Raw genomic sequence first — 20,099 nt, forward strand, 5'->3', positions numbered from 1 at the left:
ATTTATTTTTTCATGGTCACATGAATGATAATATTCATGCAAACATTGTTTTACAATTTCTTCTATGCAATAAGTTTCAAGTAATCAATTTTTTTTTTCGCCATTGTATGATTTTGAGTTGAAAAGCTTTCATCTACGTTTCTACATTCTCCCAGGCATCACCTCTCTTTTTAAAGAGGTGAGTAGCATATGTCAAGAAATTCTAACAATTGGCTGTTAATTAGCAAGTACTTACACGATATATACAAGTAAAAATATGCAGCCAGAAGAAACATTAGTTGCTAACGACATTAAAAAATGGTGTCTTTTTAGTCATATCAAGTTTCATAACAATCTGTCAAGAAGTATAGACATTTTAAATATTTCAATAAAACATTTTTAGACATTTTAAATATTTCAATAAAATGAAAACATTTTTAGACATTTTTGATGATGCATTACAGGACTGTGATTATAGACTTAACTCTAAATTAACTAAAATATAAATTACTTGAATATAAATATTAGTGATGGGACGATTCAAAAGATTTTTTTTATTCAATTCTATTCCTTTAAAATCTCTAAATATTTAGCTATAGAGTTGCACCCACCCCCTCACTTTTTTTTTTTTTAAATACATTCACAAATGTAAAAATGCACTTATGTAGATTTACATATTAAAAAAAAAATAAATAAATAAATAAATAAATAAATCAATAAATATTTTATCATTAGTACCATCAATGGAAAATAGAATTTGGATAAAAAAAAAAAAAAAATTAAAAAAAATGAAATAAAAGAATCGTTTTTTGCCATCAGAAAATGAGCACAATTTCAGATTCCGATACTTCAATTTCCCGATTTTTCCAATTCAGATTAATAGCCTCAACACTAGTAAATATAATGAAAGAAAAATGAAGTGCTAAGAACTCACCACTTCTGTTAGCAAGAAGGCTGTCCAAGTTCAACTGGCTTGGACTATCACTAACAATTTCTTTCAAAATGTCCATTATTTCCAATTGGGAACGCTGATCTAAAGAAAGGGCAGGAGTCATGAACTCCTCCTGATGTTCACCTTGAACACCTGCAGAAAGCACAAGGATCAATATCTGGAAAAACAAAAAATATATATCTGATTATATATAAATAGCATTACAAGCATATGCTGTATTTTCGTGGACATCGGCAATATTACATACCTAATGTGCTTTTTTTTTTCTCTTTTTTTTTTTTTTTTTTTTTTTTTTTTTTTACACGGTGGTCACCACTTACCAAGGCCCGGAAGCCACTCAGAGATAAGGGTTATTGCAAGTACAATACGTTAGTATGGAGATTTGATGAAGTGTTTACTTAAGGGGGCGGTTCATTAGGAATTTGTTAACGGACTTGAAGACATCCAAGTTGTAGTCAGGTGGGAAGCAGGTAGACGGAACAGAGTTCCACAGGCGTGCAGTTCTAAGAAAGAAGCTTTGTTCATGGAATCCATGTTTTGATTTAGGCACAGATAAAGATTGGGGGAAAATTTTCACCGTGGATTCAGCTAGACGGGTGTTTTTCAACAAGTCATATCTTTTTTATTTGTTGGTCAATTTTTAAAAGAATTACATTGATAGAAAGAGAATAAAATAAGCTTTCCAATGATGTTAATTTATTTTTCTTTTATGCGTTCAATGTTTTTATGCTCCAAGTTATAAATGAAAAAAAAACAGTAAAAAATGACAACAAAAAGGGAAACACTTTTTTCAATGTTTTCATTTTATACGTTACGTTTGGATACATATGCGCGGGTTAAATTTGATTGGATATGGCTGAAATTTTACAGGCTATATAAACAAAGTCCATCTCTACTAATGTTTGATTTTTATTTTTATGACGATAGCAAGCAAAGTTATGACCGAGCAAAGTTGATGAAGAATATTTCAAAATCGATAAGATAAATCTGCATATATCATCCATTTTCATACAGATAATAGTTTCAGAATTATTTTCATGTATAATATGTAAATATTTGATAATTATTAATTGCGCGGAATTTTATTTCAAATGTTATCTTTTATAGAAATCAAATCTGCTTACGGAAAAACGGTCGCTAAGCGCGTCATACGCTGCTGAGCTGACTAAAGTATTCTCTTAAAAATAGAAAACTGTGTTTCTGCTTTCGTCTTACTAGACTAGTCATTTTTTATTCTGAGTTTGTCAATTTAAAAAAATTATTTTCAAATTTTTCAAATAATACTATTTTGTTGTTTTTAACATTTAGTACGCATGCACTAAAAGCGTTAAAAAAAACAACAAAATGTACTAAGTACATGCGTTTAACTACTTATTTGTACTTAAGGTAGAATTGTTTTATAGTGGTCAAAAAAACAAATAAGCAAACAAACAAAAAAAAAAACAAATAAAAAGGTACTTGTGCACTTATGCTACCATGCTAAAATAATAACATTATTTAGAAACCCATTCTTAACATGGGAAAAGAAGGGTGTTTTTGCTAAATAATAATTAGGCGGTTTGATAAAGAATTTCATTGTGATGCATTTTATAACTTTTTACCTTGTTTCCACCTTAACATTTTTCTTTAGAGGTTTTCAAGTACACTGAAAACTAATATCGCATTTAAATTTTCCGCAAATAAGTAGCTTTCCAGATATTAAACAATGTCATTTCTTACGTTATTGCTGGTGGCCATCTTGGTATGCGCGTTTGTGCATAGTTTCTCGGGGTTGCGTTTGCGTGCTTGCATGTATCAAGATGGCCACTAGCGATAACATAAGTAATGACATTGCTTAATATCGTTATTCATTTGCAGAAATTTAAATGCGATATTCGTTTTCAGCATACCTTAAAACCTATAGAAGTAATTTTAAATGTTAAGGTGGAAACAAGGTAAAAAAATTACCGTTTTATTTCTGTTTACATAATTGAATTTTCAGTAAAACAACAGAATAGAAATGACAAAAAATACCATCAACTGGTGAATATGTAGTTGTTGCTTATCAGGATTCCTGGTATCCTGGTACTGTGAAAGATACTTCGAGGATTCATGTAGAGTACGATTTATGGTTGCATCTCAGAAAATAGGGGTATATTTTGGGCCAGATAGAGAGGATTTACAAAATTAAAAATTGGACTGGTCCCAAAATGCATAAATTCTGGTCGACTATGGGAATTTCCATCTTTTACAGAAATCCAAAATCTATATGAAAACTTTTCTTTGATTTATTTCTGAGATTAATTCATATCTACTGAATTTTTTTTTCTTTGAGGGGAGTAGTAAATACCAGCCATGAATGCTCTTTAGGCATTCAATGGCTACACCCAAGATTAAGCTCTCCTTTGGTGAGGAGGCAGGAAAATGCCTATTCTCAAAGCTATATTTAAATACCACTATAATATTTAGTTTTGTTCATAAATAGACACCCATTGTATGATACCATGCACCAGTTTTAAAAAAATTGAAATTTGTACATCTGAATTTATAATTCACGGCTTATGGTAAAGAGATACATTAGATTTGACTGCATAATCAGAAAGAGCACACAATTTTACATAAGAGTGTCAAGTTTCATGAGAATAGCTTGAAAAATAAATAAATGGTTGTGAAATTACCGAATTTCTTGAAATGTTGAGGTCCGTAATTTAGCCCACTTTTTCTAAAGAAAAATGTCCACAGAAAAACCTAAATTTTGGCACTTAAAATTCTCATAACTTTTGAACTACTGATGGTATTTGCATAATTCAAATGGTTTTAAGTATCTTTTACATAGCTCTTTTCATGCAAGTTGATAAAATATATCTAAAAAAGAAAAAAACATCAACTTGTAATGCTAATATAAAACAAAGTCATCAACAAAGTTGTTTTCTCATATACAACTCATCAGTGTTGTTAAAGTGGCGAAATTGGAAACCCAGATGCCAGTGGTTAGCATGTGATTCCCTCCCGACTGAGCAACAAATTCACTAATAGAAATCAGAGAAATTATATTTAAATGAAATTACTCATTTACTTACATTTTTAATGATACTGATAACGCATCATTTCCGTTACCTATAATCAAATGTATATATAAAATATATCCATCCACACACATCATCTCTCGCTTTATCTAGGATTATTTATTCATATACGAATACACACATACATTATATATATTATACTTTTTATTTGTTTTACATAAACATTAATATGTCACTACACATTCATGAGCATGTTTCGGTCAGCCAGTTATAAATAACTAGAGACCTCTTCAGAGGATATTGCTCATACAAAAGTTTAGTCCGAACTAAACTTTTGTATGAACAATATCCTCTGAAAAGGCCTCTAGTTCCTTGTAACTGACAAAAACATGCTCATGAATGTGTAGCGACATATTAATGCTTATGTAAAACAATTAAAAAGTATATCTTGCCCTATTTTGGTCTGGTATTAACCTCATTAAAACTTCATTGGTTACTTTACCGCAAGAAAATATTAACATGAAATTATATTACATACACACCTTTTTACTATTTCATGTATTGACTCATTATAAAAGTAATATAATATATTGTGTATATATAATTTCAGTATTTACTTCAACAATGCTCAATATGCGAGTAGAGCTTGGTAGTAGTATGAAAATATCTATAGCAATTAAGCTAAACTGACATACCCAGGTTTCATTCCCACAAGAAATCATGGATGCATCTGTAAAGCTTACTTGCCATATACATCAAAGTCAAATGCACAGATTTAGGATGTATACAAACGAACTAGAATTAACTTCACCATAAAGATCTAAGTGTGGTTAAGTCCAATTTACCACATTATATAATCAGTAAAATTGCAACCAGTTTATCAGAGTCATATCATAGATTTAAATAAATAAATTTATATCAGCTTCAGAAACAATCATATGCCAAAAATATTGTTGATGTTATATTTCTGGAACAGATATCTGTGCATTTAACTTATTCCCCCCCCTCTCTCTCTATATATATATATATATATATATATATATATATATATATATATATATATACATACATACATACATACATACATACATACATACACACACACACTAGACATATCATGACCCGTTTGATCACAATTACCATTATTTTGATTTTATTCAAAAATCCATACTATCACTCAAGACATTTTTCTTGCTTAAGTTGCTTTACTTCTGTATCATCCTTATTATATCGAAGTAGTATTCTTTATTATTCTTATTTAAAAGTAATGAAACATTTTGCCATTTATATATACGGTTGCTGTGTATACAGACACATGCATGTGAATTAAATGGCAATGCCGAAGAGTCACTTTCTTAAATATTCAGAGAAATTTCAGAGAATAATTAAATTAGCAAAGTGAGAAAGAACAAAAGAAATGTATAATATAAATCTCATCTGTGTGCTAGTGTGTATGTATGTCTGGTGAAAACATTTGTCATCCGTATCCAACCAGTTAAAACCGATACCATCTGTGAGAGCAATGCTCCGGATGCATAATATGTGAAAATTAGAAACAAAGATTAATTCTTTTTTTGGTGATTACATTTTCGTGTTTTTATCTGTTTTTTTTTTATTTTTGAAATTATTGTGGGGGTACCAATGAAGTTGACATATAATAATGAAAATGTGCTCAATATCTTTAGTTTAGCACGTGCGTCCAAACGGAACTTCATATCGACCAGCGTTGCCCGGGTCGATATGAAGTTCCGTTTGGACGCATCACACTTCTAACACTGCTTCTATGAATCTTGTCCTCTTATAGTGTTAAAGTAATTGAAATTAATTTATTCAATATGGAAATGAAAAACTCATTTAAAAAATGTTACATCTTATATTTAAAATAAAAAACTCAAAAAACTATTAGTCAATGTGATGCAGAGGACCAAATGAAGACTTGTCATTAAAAAGTTTATTTCTAGGGAGATTTGGGTTTGGTACGAATATCACAGTTAAATTTGACGCCGACATTGAGGATATTAAGGCCTTCATTATCTAATGTATTACCTATTGTTTTCATTGGTTGCCATTCTTAACAGAGTGGAGGGTGTTTTGTATTGCATGGAGCATGTGTAAAGTGTCTCATATAACAAGAAAAAAAAAAAAATGGCGATCACTTTAAAGTATTAGATAAAACATGGGAATATCTTAATAAAAATTTAACTGTGGTATTCATGCATAACATACCCGAATGCCCCTAAAAATCAACTTTTTAAAAAGGTAAGCCTTCATTTGGTCCTCTAGGCCACAATGACCAATCTATTTTACTATTGCAAAACCTTTGTTTTTTTAAACAAGAAAATGTTAGAAAAGTTTCAAAACAAAGAGGATGCTCACTTTTGCAATATCCAGCTCGTTATCACGGTCAAAATGGATTTGACCACCAAAGTCATAACTGTAATAATCTGAAAAAAATTTGAAAAAGTAATAAATAAATAAAAGAAATAAAACAAAATAAAAACCTGGTATATAAATAAAATATAGACAATGGAATCATATGTAACATTTATTTAGTCTTATGATGTCTGAATTGAAAGGAAGAAAAAAAAGTTATTCTATAATATGTACAGATAAATGTCATTCTTTATGGACATCTTTTAACAGAAATATTAGGATAAGTAGTAGGCAGAGAGGTGAAAGGTCTAACATATTGAAACTATCTTCCTTTCTCATATTTCTGGCAAATATACCCGGTGAACCAAGTGCAAGAGAGATACAAACAAATGCACTTAAAGAGATGATCAGAATCTTAAACAGATCTCTTGAGTGAAATGTATTAGGGTGAATATATGACATCCGGTAGGATGTCCATCAACTAGAACAAAAGAAAAAGAAAATAAATAAAAAAAAAATACTGATCCAAAACTGATGTACTAGCATTATTTGAAAAAAATCACCCATAATTATGTTTTCAGATTTTCTCTATCTATAGAAAAGCCAAGTACGTCCAAGGATGGAATACTGTTGCCATATCTGGGCAGGAGCTGCTAAAAATAGCCTATCCTGCCTTGACAGAGTACAAAATAGACTTCGTGGCTTAGTGGGGATGCCCTTTTCTCTACCCTGCAACCTCTCTCCCACAGAAGTGACGTTGCGAGCCTATCCTTGTTTTATCGTTATTTCCATGGCAGGTGCTCATCTGAACTCCAATCTCTGGTCCCCCCTCGCCAATCTTTCACGAAAAACACCAGTCTAGCTGAATCCACTGTGAAAAATTTCCCCCACTCTATATCTGTGCCTAAATCAAAACGCGGATTCCATGAACAAAGCTTCTTTCTTAGAACTGCACGCCTGTGGAACTGTTCCGTCTGCCTGCTTCCTACCGGACTACAATTTGGATGTCTTCAAGTCCAATGTTAACAAATTCCTAATGAACCGTCCCCTTAAGTAAACACATCATCAAATCTCCACACTAACGTAATATACTTGCAATAACCCTTATCTCTGAGTAGCTTCCGGGCCTTGATAAGTGGTGATCACTTTGTAAAAAAAAAAAAAAAAAAAAAAAAAAGATAAGGTGCTTAAAAGATGGCAGACCCTTAATTTAAGCCCAAGGTTATCGCCTTTTTTTACACTGAATTGGACGCACAACTCGTGCATGATAAAACTTGATAATTCTATAAAAATTCTATTTTACTTGTAAATTTTTTTGCAAGACGTTTCACCATTCTACCACATACACCACCTGGTATTCCCAAAACACTCACTCCCTTCCCCCAATAAATCAGTAAAAAAGTAGTGTCTTACCTGCAATAAATTTCTGAATTACTTCATAACGTTCTTTTCTGACTGTAACATCGTCATAAGATTTGGAAGTGCTGAATACAAATAAAAGAAAATAATTCAGAACAATGGAATTTATTAAGTACTGATTGTTTAAAAATCAATTAAGCACCGGTTAAAAATGTGTTACCCCATGATACTATTACAAATAATAAATGTAGTTTTTTTTTTAGTCTCTTTGTATAAAAAGGAGAAATTCCGTGGATCTTTCAACTTTTTTTTTTTGTTGATATAAAAGAACGGTTTGTACATATGAATTTTTAAAGCATTCATTTTGATCATAATCTGGAAATTTCTTCAGACATCTTTTGAATATATACTCTCCTCTTCACACAACTTGACATTTAGAACACCTTAGCATGGTTACATACAGTTTTGGAAAGGAGTTGGGGTCACTAGAATGCTACAATGAAAAGTTGAATTTTTTTAATATCCATAGGGCTCTGTGGACAAATTTTATCTTTAATTGACCTTTGACAACTAAATATTTTTGTTTACTAGACAAATAGAAAAGTTACTAACCAAACTAATGTGATTTTTGGAATATGACCTCCGTGATGAGTATGTATATCATAAAAAAAATTTTTTTTTTATAAGTGTAATTCTAAATATGCACTAGAGTTTATGTTGAGATTTGAAGGTATTCGAATTTCTTCAGATGTTTTTTTTAAACAGATTTCGTAAAAAAAAAAAAAAAAAAAAATAGTATCTTGTTCTACTAAATTTTTTAGATGTATTTTTATTTTTAGTGTAATTCTAAATACACACCAAATTTTATGTTAAGATTTGAAGGTATAAACATTTGAAATTCTTCAGATATTTTTTTTTAGACAGCCTTCGTTAAAAAAAAAAAAAAAAAAAAAATTGTTCTATTAAACCTTTTATTGTTTAAATAAATCGACTTGCTTTATTAAAAAAAATTAAAAAAATAAAAGATGCAAATTTTTCTGATTCCGAGACTCCAAACAGTTCAGATTTTGACAATTCCACAATTCCAATTAATCCTAATATGTAATTATAACTTTTTAGAAGTGATCAGGGTTCTTTGTAATCTGTTCCCAATCTTGAATCAATGTGCAGTCTCTTTAATATATTTTGAAGAATCAATCATATTTAATGCAGTTTAATTCAAACTAAACACCACTTGTTAATTTATTTTACCAGCATATCAACCCTTTTGGGTTATTTAATACTGAAGAGTTGGTTTTTTGTTTATTTGTTATTTTTCTAGATTTTGTTGGTGTTGGTAAGTAAAAATAATGCTTTTTTTGATGGGTACCAGTTATATATTATGTTTTTCCGATGTTTGTCATATTTTCTATTTATATTTTTTTGTATACCTTTAGTTTCTTTTAAAAATTCTAGGATGTTTTCAAGATCAACTTTGTAAAACACCACTTGAAGCACTTCTAATGAAAGATGGTGAAAAAGTAGTTTTCCTTATTTGATTACAGCAAAATATAAGTCATAATAAACGTTCAAACATTTGCATGTCATTCAGTTCATCCAGGATTGAAGGTTCATCGGTGAATCAGAAGAACAGGTGACTCAAGTTTCCAACAGTGTTAGATAAAAAATATTGCATAAAGTTATATTTTTTTATATAATGCTAAAAATAAATTTTAAAAAGTGAAACAATGATTTAGTTATTATTCTACGCAAAAAAAAATAAAATAAAATAAATTCATGCAAACTGACACTGTTTGCTGCTGTAAATTTTGGGTCGCCCATTTTTCTGATTCACCAGTTCATCATAAAGAGAAAAAAAAACAGGAAAGGAAGATGGATATTTCATTTTTAATAGATAAAATTGAAAAGACACTCACATCGTTGTTAATAAGTCAATCATCTGTTCTCCATCTCTCAATTCTAGTAGGGACTCGACTGTCTCGTTCGGATGGATTGCATTGATCTGAGGAATTAGAGTAAAAATAGTCAAGAATACAAGACAATGGGAATTGCAATTGTGGATTTGGAAAAAAAAAAAAAAAAAAAAAAAAAGTCACTTACCCACTGGATCAATGTATCTCTCTTACTGGGATCCATTCCTAAAAAAAGAAAAAGAAAAATTAGTTATATATAATGTTATGAGAGTTCATTTTCATTATAAAAAGTGTTATTACTAGTGTTGGGACGATTCCTAAATTTTTTCCGATTCAAGGAAAATGTTGATTAACGATTCCAATACCAAATACGATTCCAATTCCGATTCCCGCGGAATTATTGTTTTGAAATATACCATTACATAACTGAAAGTTTTTGTGTAGCAAAAAAATTTGGTACAGCGAAAAAGTGGAAATACAATTAAAAGGGAATTTTGAAAACGATTTGATTTTTTTCGTAAAATTTCTTTCAATGAAGATAAAAGTCAAAATATATTTTAACCATGAATTAAATATGCACCATGAAATTAATAACAATCAATTTCAGGGATTATTTTATATATTAAAAAATATAAAGAAAAAGTCATGATCAATTCAACAAAAATACAATAATATCAAATTTCAAGGGGAATAACATGTTTTGTTTATCTTTTGATATTCATTTTTTTTTTTTTCTCTATCTTCGATAACTCTTTTTCTGCAGCGTCAATCGCTAACTGATATTTTATTCCACTTTCTAGAATATTCTTATCTCTAAAAGAAATTTAAAAATAACTAAATCTTTGATTAAATTTTTAACCTTTTATATTCAATCGTTTTGAATTGTTCCTATTTATTTGACTTTTCAAAAAATATTTTTAACAATAATGTTATTTTTTAAATCTAAATAAATTGGTTAATGTTACCTTACGCTACAACAGAACACCGATCACCCTAATTTGTTTTTTAAGGGTATTCGAGGTCGCTGACAACGAATCTGATAATCAAACCCGTTGCAAATTTACCGTTTGCATGGTATGAACCCCTAGACCTTGGGACTATTTTATGCGATTTCACCGCCTTCGGTAGTGTTTTTCTTACATGATATGTTCGTGTGCGAATGGGCGTAGCGAAGTGTCTTATCACATCGCGTAGGAATCTTTCTAATAAGAAATTTAAAAAAATGTAGTTCATTTTTTTTTTTTTTTTGTGTTGCATAGTTTTTAATGCTTTTTTAATTGATTAAAAAATAAAGTTTTCACAAGCTGTTTGCAAAAACATAAGCACCAAACACATTTTTATGTTTTTCATTCCTTTTATTTTTTTTTTGGGGGGGGGGGTATTCCATTAACAGGTGCTTCTGCAGTTTAATTAACCGTTTTTACGTAAGTAACGCGCCGACATTTACGATTTCACAAAAATTCTGTTTACATTGGAGTGGAGGGGCAGGGGGGTGATGCTGGGGCGCGCGTGTCCCAGCACCACCACCAAACTCCTTACGGAAAAACGGTTTAGTAAACTGCAGAAGCACCTGTTAAACTACACAAGTCCTATTATTGAATACCCACCCTCTATAAAGAAAGAAAAACATAAAAATGTTTGGTGGTCATGTTTTTGTAAGCCGCTCGTGAAAACTATTTTTTTAGATCAATTTAAAGGCATTAAAATTACATTAAAAAAAAAAAAAAAAAAAAAAAAAAAAAAAACCTTTTTTTTAAACTTGATTTGAAATGACCGCTTAAAGATTTCTACATGATATAAGACACCCCACTACACCCATTCACACGCAAACGTATCTTGGAAGAAAAACACTACCAAAGGCGGTGAAATGGCACAAAACAGTCCTAAGGTCTAGGTTCATACCATGCAAACGGTAAATTTGCTGTGGGTTTGATTATCAGATTCGTTGTCAGCGACCTCAAATACCCCTAAAAAAACAAATTAAAGTGGTCAGTATTCTGTTGTAGCATAAGGTAACATTTACCATTGGTTTATTTCTATATTTTTTATTATATAATTATTTACTTTTATAATATAATTATATACTTATCGTCCTTTAATGTTTATTGGTATTTAATGTCTTAATTTACCTCTTTATTTCTTTATAAAAAAGGAAATTTTTGAGAATTGTTTATTTCTATTGTTAAATGAAAATCATTTATTGAACTTTCAAAATCGCCTCTGCCTTAATGCTGTTTCTGACAACCTTTTTATTTTTTGTTAGGGGTTGGAAAACATTTACCCATGCTCACATCATGACTGTGATTCTAGGCATCGGTGAATGTCGACCAAGCCCTTACAGTCCTTTAGTTGAACAGCTCTGAGTGACTAGTTAGGTTTCAAAGAATTTAAAAAATAAATAAATAAATAAACTTTTTTCCTTTTTTAATAAATTTTTTACATTTTTTGTTTTTGTTGTGCAAAGAAGTTCCAAAAGAAATGTTTAATTGCTTCATTCGCAGAATATTTTAATGAAATGTAAATTTCTAAAAGAAAAAAAAAAAAAATTAAATTCACTTACCGCATTGTTCTATTAAACCTTTTATTGCTTAAATAATTTGACTTTGCTTGTTTTATTTTTTAAAAATATAAAGGTTGACACAACATTTTTTATTTACTAATAAGATTTTTCATTCATTTACTAATGGAAGAGTGTCGGTAAAAAAAAAAAAAACTTGCCAAAAGATAAGCCCCCCCCCTCTTTTATTTTTTGTCACCAGTTGGAATTCCACTGATTTTTAACATGATTTACTCGCAATGAGAGCACTGTAAAATCATGAAAATAAGGGTTAAGTATTCAACTTTTTCATGGACTTGACATTGTTAGGCTGTTCTATACATACATAAACTTCACTCACAAATAAAAACAATGTTACCTCGCGGCCCCCAAAGTTTCGCAACAGTGCATGGGCCTCAAAGTTTCGAAACAGACAGACAGTGCCTATGTATGTGACGGAATAAGAAAACTCATTAAGATAAATAAAGATTACCTTTTAAAGTAGTTAATAAAATTCTTGTATATCATATTAAATACGTTATGAAAAGTTCTGACATTTTTATCATAAATCTTTGACAGCACTAATCTCACTTCAAACAAACAGTTCAACTTAAAAATATAAGAGAATCGTAATGAAAGAATCTTAAATCTAAGGTATTTTTTAACAATGCGATTCAGATTCTCCCAAATACACGATTCTTATGATTAACGATTCCAATTAATCGTCCCACCACTAGTTATTACCTTCCATTTTCCTTATAGAAATTATTAGAATATTAAAATATTCTATTTAGAACGTTTTCGGAATAATCTGGAATAATCAAGAAAATTCCATGCAGAAACCTATATAAGGATGCTGCACTAGCAGCTGCTTCAGTTGTTAAATTATGAAGTTGCTGACTTGCTGTTAAGAACTCTGGTAATGTTTCTAGGATGAAAATCCAGCCGAATAAAAAAAAAAAAACTTAAAAGCCAACCACTGCACCATTTGAAGAAACTGGAATTTCAGGAAATATAAAGATTTCTGTATATTTTCTCACTAATAAAAGAACTATATTTTAATATTCTTATTATTAGATTTACTCAGACATAAATCATTTGATTTGAGATTAGTAGTTATCTCCTTTTACCATTAATGCTATAGATCTTATAATCGCTTTCAAAGCTAATTGCAGTAGTATTAAGAAAGTGTATTTACTTGTGCTTATTTTTTGTATGTTTTATCTTAAAATAAATGTTTTATTATTTTTTTTTTCTTTTAATTTGTTACTCATTCATATCCCTAGACAAACAACAATAACCATAATTATTATACTGCAGATGATATTGTTCTGTAGAGTTTGAAAGATTGTAACTTCCTGTTTAATAAGGAGTGAAATACTGCCTTCTTTCCTTTAGAATTTGACCACTTCACATAGCTTATCTCATCATCCTCGATAAAACATACCATACCTTCTGCGTCGTCTTCTAGTTTCCCTACACCGATAACAGAGAGAGCGCACCTTTTGTTTCCTTGAAGTGGGATTTTTTCTAGCATTACTACTACATTCCACCCCTGATCCTATAATCACACGTGTAACATTCAGGAGGTGGTCTTTTGTGCTGTGTGCTTCTTCGTGGCGGTATAGTTACTGAATATCCATCAGAAGTGTCATTAGAAGAGGCATCAACCACATCTATGCTGAGTGCCTATTCACTTAAGCTCTCAATTCTTACAAATCTTTCACTTGCATTCTCTGAAGATAGCATTAAAAGTTGATTTTTTCTTTTTAGATAATTGTTATTTTATCAACTTGCATGAAAAGAGCTATGTAAAAGATACTTAAAACCGTTGGAATTATGCAAATACCATCAGTAGTTCAAAAGTTATGAGAATTTTAAGTGCCAAAATTTAAGCTTTTCCGTGGACTTTAGAAAAAGTGGGCTAAATTACGGACCTCAACATTTCAAGAAATTTGGTAATTTCGCCACCATTTATTTATTTTTCAAGCTATTCTCATGAAACTTTGCACTCTTATGTAAAATTGTGTGCTCTTTCTGATTATGCAGTCAAATCCAATGTATCTCTTTACCATAAGCCATGAATTATAAATTCAGACGTACAAATTTCCATTTTTTTAAAACTGGTGCATGGTATCATACAGTGGATGTCCATTTATGAACAAAACTAAGTATTATACTGGTATTTAAATATAGCTTTATTGAGAATAGGTATTTTCCTGCCTCCTCACCAAAGGAGAGCTTAATCTTGGGTGTAGCCATTGAATGCCTAAAGAGCATTCATGGCCAGCATTTACTACCCCCTCAAAAAAAAAAAAAAAATTGAGTAGACACGAATTAATCTCAGAAATAAATCTCAGAAAAGTTTTTATATAGATTTTGGATTTCTGTAAAAGATGGAAATTCCCATAGTCGACCAGAACTTATGCATTTTGGGACCAGTTCAATTTTTAATTTTGTTAATCCTCTATCTGGCCCAAAATATACCCCTATTTTCTGAGATGCAACTATAAATCGTACTCTACATGAATCCTTGATGTAGCTTTCACAGTATCAGGATACCAGGAATCCTGATAAGCAACAACTACATATTCACCAGTTGATGGTAATTTTTGTCATTTCTATTCTGTTGCTTTACTGAAAATTCAATTATGTAAACAAAGAAATAAAACGGTAATTTTTTATCTTGTTTCCACCTTAACATTTAAAATGATTACTTTTATAAGTTTTAGGGTATGCTGAAAACGAGTATCGCATTTAAATTTTCTGCAAATAAGTAGTTTTCCGGATATTAAGCAATGTCATTTCTTATGTTATCGCTGGTGGCCATCTTGGTATGCGCAAGCGTGCAAACGCAACCCCAAGAAACTATGCACAAATGCGCATACCAAGATGGCCACCAACAATAAAATAAAAAATGACATTGTTTAATATCCGGAAAGCTACTTATTTGCGGAAAATTTAAATGCAATATTCGTTTTCAGCATACCCAAAAACCTTAAGAGGTAGTTGTTTTAAAGAAAAATGTTAAGGTGGAAAAAAGGTAAAACTTTACAAAATGCATCACAATGGAATTCTTTATGGAACCGCCTAATTATTATTATTATTATTATTTAGATATCCTCAGTTAAAAAAAAACAAAAAAAAAAAAACGGTTTGTTTTATAGATTCGAAACAATGGTTTTGACAATGAGTTAAAAAATAAATTCAAGTTTCATATCTTTTTTATTTAATTGTTAGGTGAAAGTACAGAATAGTTAACAAAACACCCTTCCTTCCCCATGTTAAGAATGAGTTTCTAAATAATAACATTATTTCAGCAGGGTAGCATAAGTGCAGAAGTACCTTTTATTTGTTACTAACAGGGGTACCCGGCATTGCCCGGGTGTTTAGAGGTGTGTATATGTTGGGGGAGGGGGGTAAATCAAAATAAAAGAATAAGCGAAGTAATAACCCTGTTTAAATATTATATATAAAAAAAGTTAAAACTTAAAAAAAAAATCAGAAAAAAAAAACAAAAAAAAAACGAAGGATGTTAAATTTCTTAAAATTGGAAAAAAAAAAACAAAAAAAAAAAAAAAACGAACGACGCTAAAACTTCTTAAAAAAATCTGAAAAAAAAAAAAAAGTGAACACAAAAAATGGCATAAATAACCCTGTTTCAATATAGCTTTTTTTGGAAATCAAATTTGAAAAATTTTTTAAATTGACAAACTCAGAATAAAAAATGACTAGTTTAATAAGACGAAAACAGAAAAACAGTTTTCTATTTTTAAGAGAATATTTTAGTCAGCTCAGCGCATTATATTAGCATTAGCGCTTAGCGATCTGTTTATCTGTTAATTTCTATAAAAGATAACATTTTAAAGAAATTTCCACACAATTAATAATTATCAAATATTTACATATTATACATGAAGATAATTCTGAAACTATTATCTATATGAAAATGGAGGATATATACCGATTTATCTTATCAATTTTGAAATATTCTACGTCAACTTTGCTCGGTCGTAACTTTGCTTTTTGTGGTTGTAAAAATAAAAATCGAACACCAGTAGATATGAACTTCTGTTTATATAGCCTGTAAAATTTCAGCCATATCCAATCAAATTTAACCTCATGCATATGTATCTAAACGTAACGTATAAAATGAAAACATTGAAAAAATAGTTTCCTTTTTTGCTGATGTCAGTTACCATTTATCCATTTTTAACTTGGAAAAACATTAAACGCATAAAAGATAAAGAAATTAACATCATTGGAATGCTTATTTTATTCTCGTTCCAGCGATGTAATTATTTTAAAAATTGACCCACAAATAAAAAAGATATGACTTGTTGAAGCACATTAGGTATGTAATATTGCCGATCTCCACAAAAATACAGCATACGCTTGTAATGCTACTGAAGACATGTCAGTGGATCCGGTCTCACTATGGGTCGCATATCTTTCACATGGCATGGCATTCCATCGACCAACACGTTATGTCTACTGGTAATTCTTGTCACATGCCCCACTCCACACTTTCTGCTACATCATCCACGTGGAGCTTTTACCCACACTTGGTTATCCACTTTGAAGACAGCCTGCTGTTGATTCTGTGCCCGTGTCAATGTTCCATTGATTCCTTTCAACTATATGTGGCATTGATACACCATGTTGGCAGGTGCTGTAGTAGAATACACGTCATCCTTTAGTATCACATACCAGTATACAGCTTCCTGTATAATACAGTTTTCTGGCTGCAATCCTTTAACAGTTCTGACATCACTTAATGATGCCATTACCAAAGGAGATCTGTTCACAGCTGAATCGGTCAGATTCTCTGCTCATCTAAAACAGTTTATAACAAGCTGCTTCCAAACGCAGTGTCATTATCCATCAGGATCTCTCAGCGGGCCCCACTCAAAGAGTGTCTTCAGCTGATTGATTACAATTTTCGCATCTTGCCAAGGAAGGCATTGCCAGAACCGAGTGGGGTCGCAGTCAATCAATGTCAAAAAATGGGCCCCATTGCAATGGGTAATATCCATCGCTATTCAGTGTCATGTTTGTTTAACATTTAAAGAGCTCTCTAACTAATGCATGCATGACAGATCGATCAACTGACTGTTTTCACAGTAGCTTTAGAAACCCCAGGGTCAATCTGTTTTGCCAATTAATGAGTTCATTTCACACCAGTATGACTACTTTGTTCATGAATATTCTTGATCTGATCAAGCCTAAGCTGCTAAAAACAGCTTATCCTGCCTTGACAGAGTACAATATAGACTTCGTAGCCTAGTGGGGGTGCCCTTTTCTCTTCCCTGCAACCTCTCTTCCACAGAAGGGATGTTGCGAGCCTGTTATTGTTTTATCGTTATTTTCATGGGAAGTGCTCGTCTGAGCTCCAATCTCTGGTCCCCCCTCACCAATCTTTCACGAAAAACACCAGTCTAGCTGAAACCACTGTCAGTAATTTTCTCCACTCTTTATCTGTGCCTAAATCAAAACGTACATTCCATGAACAAAGCTTCTTTCTTAGAAGTGCACGCCTGTGGAACTCTCTTCTGTTTGCCTGTTTCTCACCCGACTACAACTTGGAGGTTTTCAAGTCCAACATAAACAAGTTCCTGATGAACCGCCCCCTTAAGACACTTTATCAGATCTCGATTACTACGATATTATCCCATTAATTACTGTACATGCAATAACCCTTATCCCTGAGTGGCCTCCGGGCCTTGAAAACTGGTGACTTCCTTGTAAAAAAAAAAAAAAAAAAAAAAAAAAAAAAAAAAGCCTGAGCTCACTGATGCAGTGCAGGCAGATTACACAAGTTCAATGTTCCTCTTAATTGTATCAAGTCTGAGCCACTCTCATCAATTGATCTGCCTTGTTTTGGCTAGACTTGATCGAGGATAGATCCATCCACAGTGCATATTTTTTCACCGATTTTATTACTGTATCAAACCTGTGTCGAATAAGCATCTCATCGGCAGCTTTGGTTTGTATCTTGGTCATGCTGGTAAAGGTATCCAAGATTCATTTATGAATACGAGCAGAATCAATGAACAAATGCAAGGTGATTGTCTTCCAGAGGAGTGCCAAATTTATTCCTTTAATAATGGCATTAAGTTTCACAAAGTTAACATGTTGGGAGTCCTTTTCTGGAGCAAGCATCCTCTATGATAACCCCATCACATACTAATATGCCGATAGCAGGAGAGTTAACACATATGCTAGGGCCTTGGTTGTTAACATACCATTTTCCCCATGCCAGGTCTTTGTATACTCTGGTGAGAACTTCCTTAATCATGGTTTTGAGAGGGGCGTCATTCACTTTATCATCCTACTCAGTGGTGACATCGGATGTTCTCCACTTGATGAATGCCACGGCAACATGAAGCCAACCACTCACAGGAAAGTATCCAACTAACTTGCCACATAACAAAAATATATTCCAGGACATGAGGCATGTCTGGGATTTTGTTTCCTTTTCTCTAATATAGAGTATTATCCTGTCCCAAGATCTGCAAACCAGCACTCATGCATCATCCTGTAGACTCTCTGACTTTTTGCTGAGGATGCCAAAGCTGTAGAGATGTTCCTTCACAAACACCACAGACAGACACTCATCGACATCATCAATATAGACACCATCAAAATAACATTAACAATTGTTTGCACGAATCCAAATCTCGTGTGAGTCAAGTAATACCTTTGTCCCTCGATTAATAGTTTGATAGGGCCACAATAATGCACATGTACTTAAAAGGCATGTCTTGAAAAGGTCCAACACAGATACATTTGATCCTGCTCACAGATCTTCTCTCAACTTTGCTTGTGTTCACGTTGGCCGTAAATGGGTCCACATGTTCATTTAATTCCCAATAGTCAAGCATCGGCCTCATCTTTTGTTTGTTCTGCTGATTAGTGCCATTAGTGGGATCAAGTCTTTGGAGGGTGCCCAATTGTTCTTCTGGGTAAGGAACCGACAACCTATTATCAATCCAGACTTGTACCTCTTTATTATATTCTGCACAAGCTTTTAAAGGGATGTTATACTCTGGTATTCTGTTGCATCATTTTTCTGGATGCTAATCACCAGATCACTTCCATGACACCGTTCACGATTTAGTACATGGATAGAACTCCGCGCGAAAATCAGGCTGTTTCAGCTCTATTGTTACACCCAGAGCAAGAGCTGCCTCAGCAAAATATACCTTTCCTCCTTCATCGATAAGCAGACCAAATTTCTTAATGATGTCCATTCCCAGAAGGAGGTCGAGTCCCAATGATTTGCTGTTTACCACAGTATGTCAATCTTAAGGAGATTTGTTGGTCACTGTTAAAGTTATGCTGCTTTGAAAGGATTTCCTACCTGCCGTCAGAATTGTGGTTACTTTTCAGTACTTTAGGTTGATATGACAACCCAATCACAACAAATGCATTACTACAGATATTATTGGTGTGGATTATTCTTACATTATATTCACACAAATAATCTTATAACAGCCACATATAAAATAAATACAAAAATATGTTTTAAGTAAGAGATTATATATAAGTAGGTAGTAATAAATAGTAAAAAAAAAATTCTTCTATTAAATAAATCTCAAACATCTGTGTGTGTTCATATGTCCGCTAAAAACGTTTTGCCATTTGCATCGTACAGGCACGAACGCAACATGGTTAAAAAGAGCGACCCCTTGGACAAAAAATGTTTAAAAATTGGGAAAAAAATTGATTATTTTGTGTAGATGTTTTTCTTTGTTTGTGCATGCGCTAACCGTTATGTTCTTCTGTTTTAAATAGCTAAATTTGTGACGTTTAACATCTGTATCCTCATGAGCTCATCGACAAAAGCATTTGCTTGCTAACTTAAGTTATGCGAGTTCACGCCTAGCACATAATTTTTTTTTTTTTTTTTTTGGCTTACAAAAATTTTGCTTTCAGTTGCGCTTTTGGCATATGCCACCCAACACCCTAGTTTTCACAAT

General features: G+C 31.8%; 1 protein-coding gene across 2 annotated transcripts in view; it reads right to left on the bottom strand.

The window, feature by feature from the left end:
• LOC145260455 (uncharacterized) overlaps window positions 1–20,099 on the bottom strand; it is a 122,223-nt gene that overhangs the window by 91,906 nt on the left and 10,218 nt on the right. For both annotated transcript variants that reach the window (XM_080118510.1, XM_080118509.1), the window contains exons 2-6: window positions 9,769–9,806; window positions 9,585–9,670; window positions 7,723–7,793; window positions 6,313–6,380; window positions 914–1,088 (exon numbers count right to left, since the gene is read on the bottom strand). In XM_080118510.1, the coding sequence (XP_079974636.1) occupies window positions 914–1,088; window positions 6,313–6,380; window positions 7,723–7,793; window positions 9,585–9,670; window positions 9,769–9,804 (436 nt within the window). In that variant the 5' untranslated portion in view covers window positions 9,805–9,806. The remainder of the gene's footprint in view (window positions 1–913; window positions 1,089–6,312; window positions 6,381–7,722; window positions 7,794–9,584; window positions 9,671–9,768; window positions 9,807–20,099) is intronic.

Source organism: Euprymna scolopes, chromosome 36 (genome assembly GCF_053919585.1).
Source record: "Euprymna scolopes isolate OS-2025 chromosome 36, ASM5391958v1, whole genome shotgun sequence".
In the NCBI taxonomy this organism is placed as follows: Eukaryota; Metazoa; Mollusca; class Cephalopoda; order Sepiida; family Sepiolidae; genus Euprymna; species Euprymna scolopes.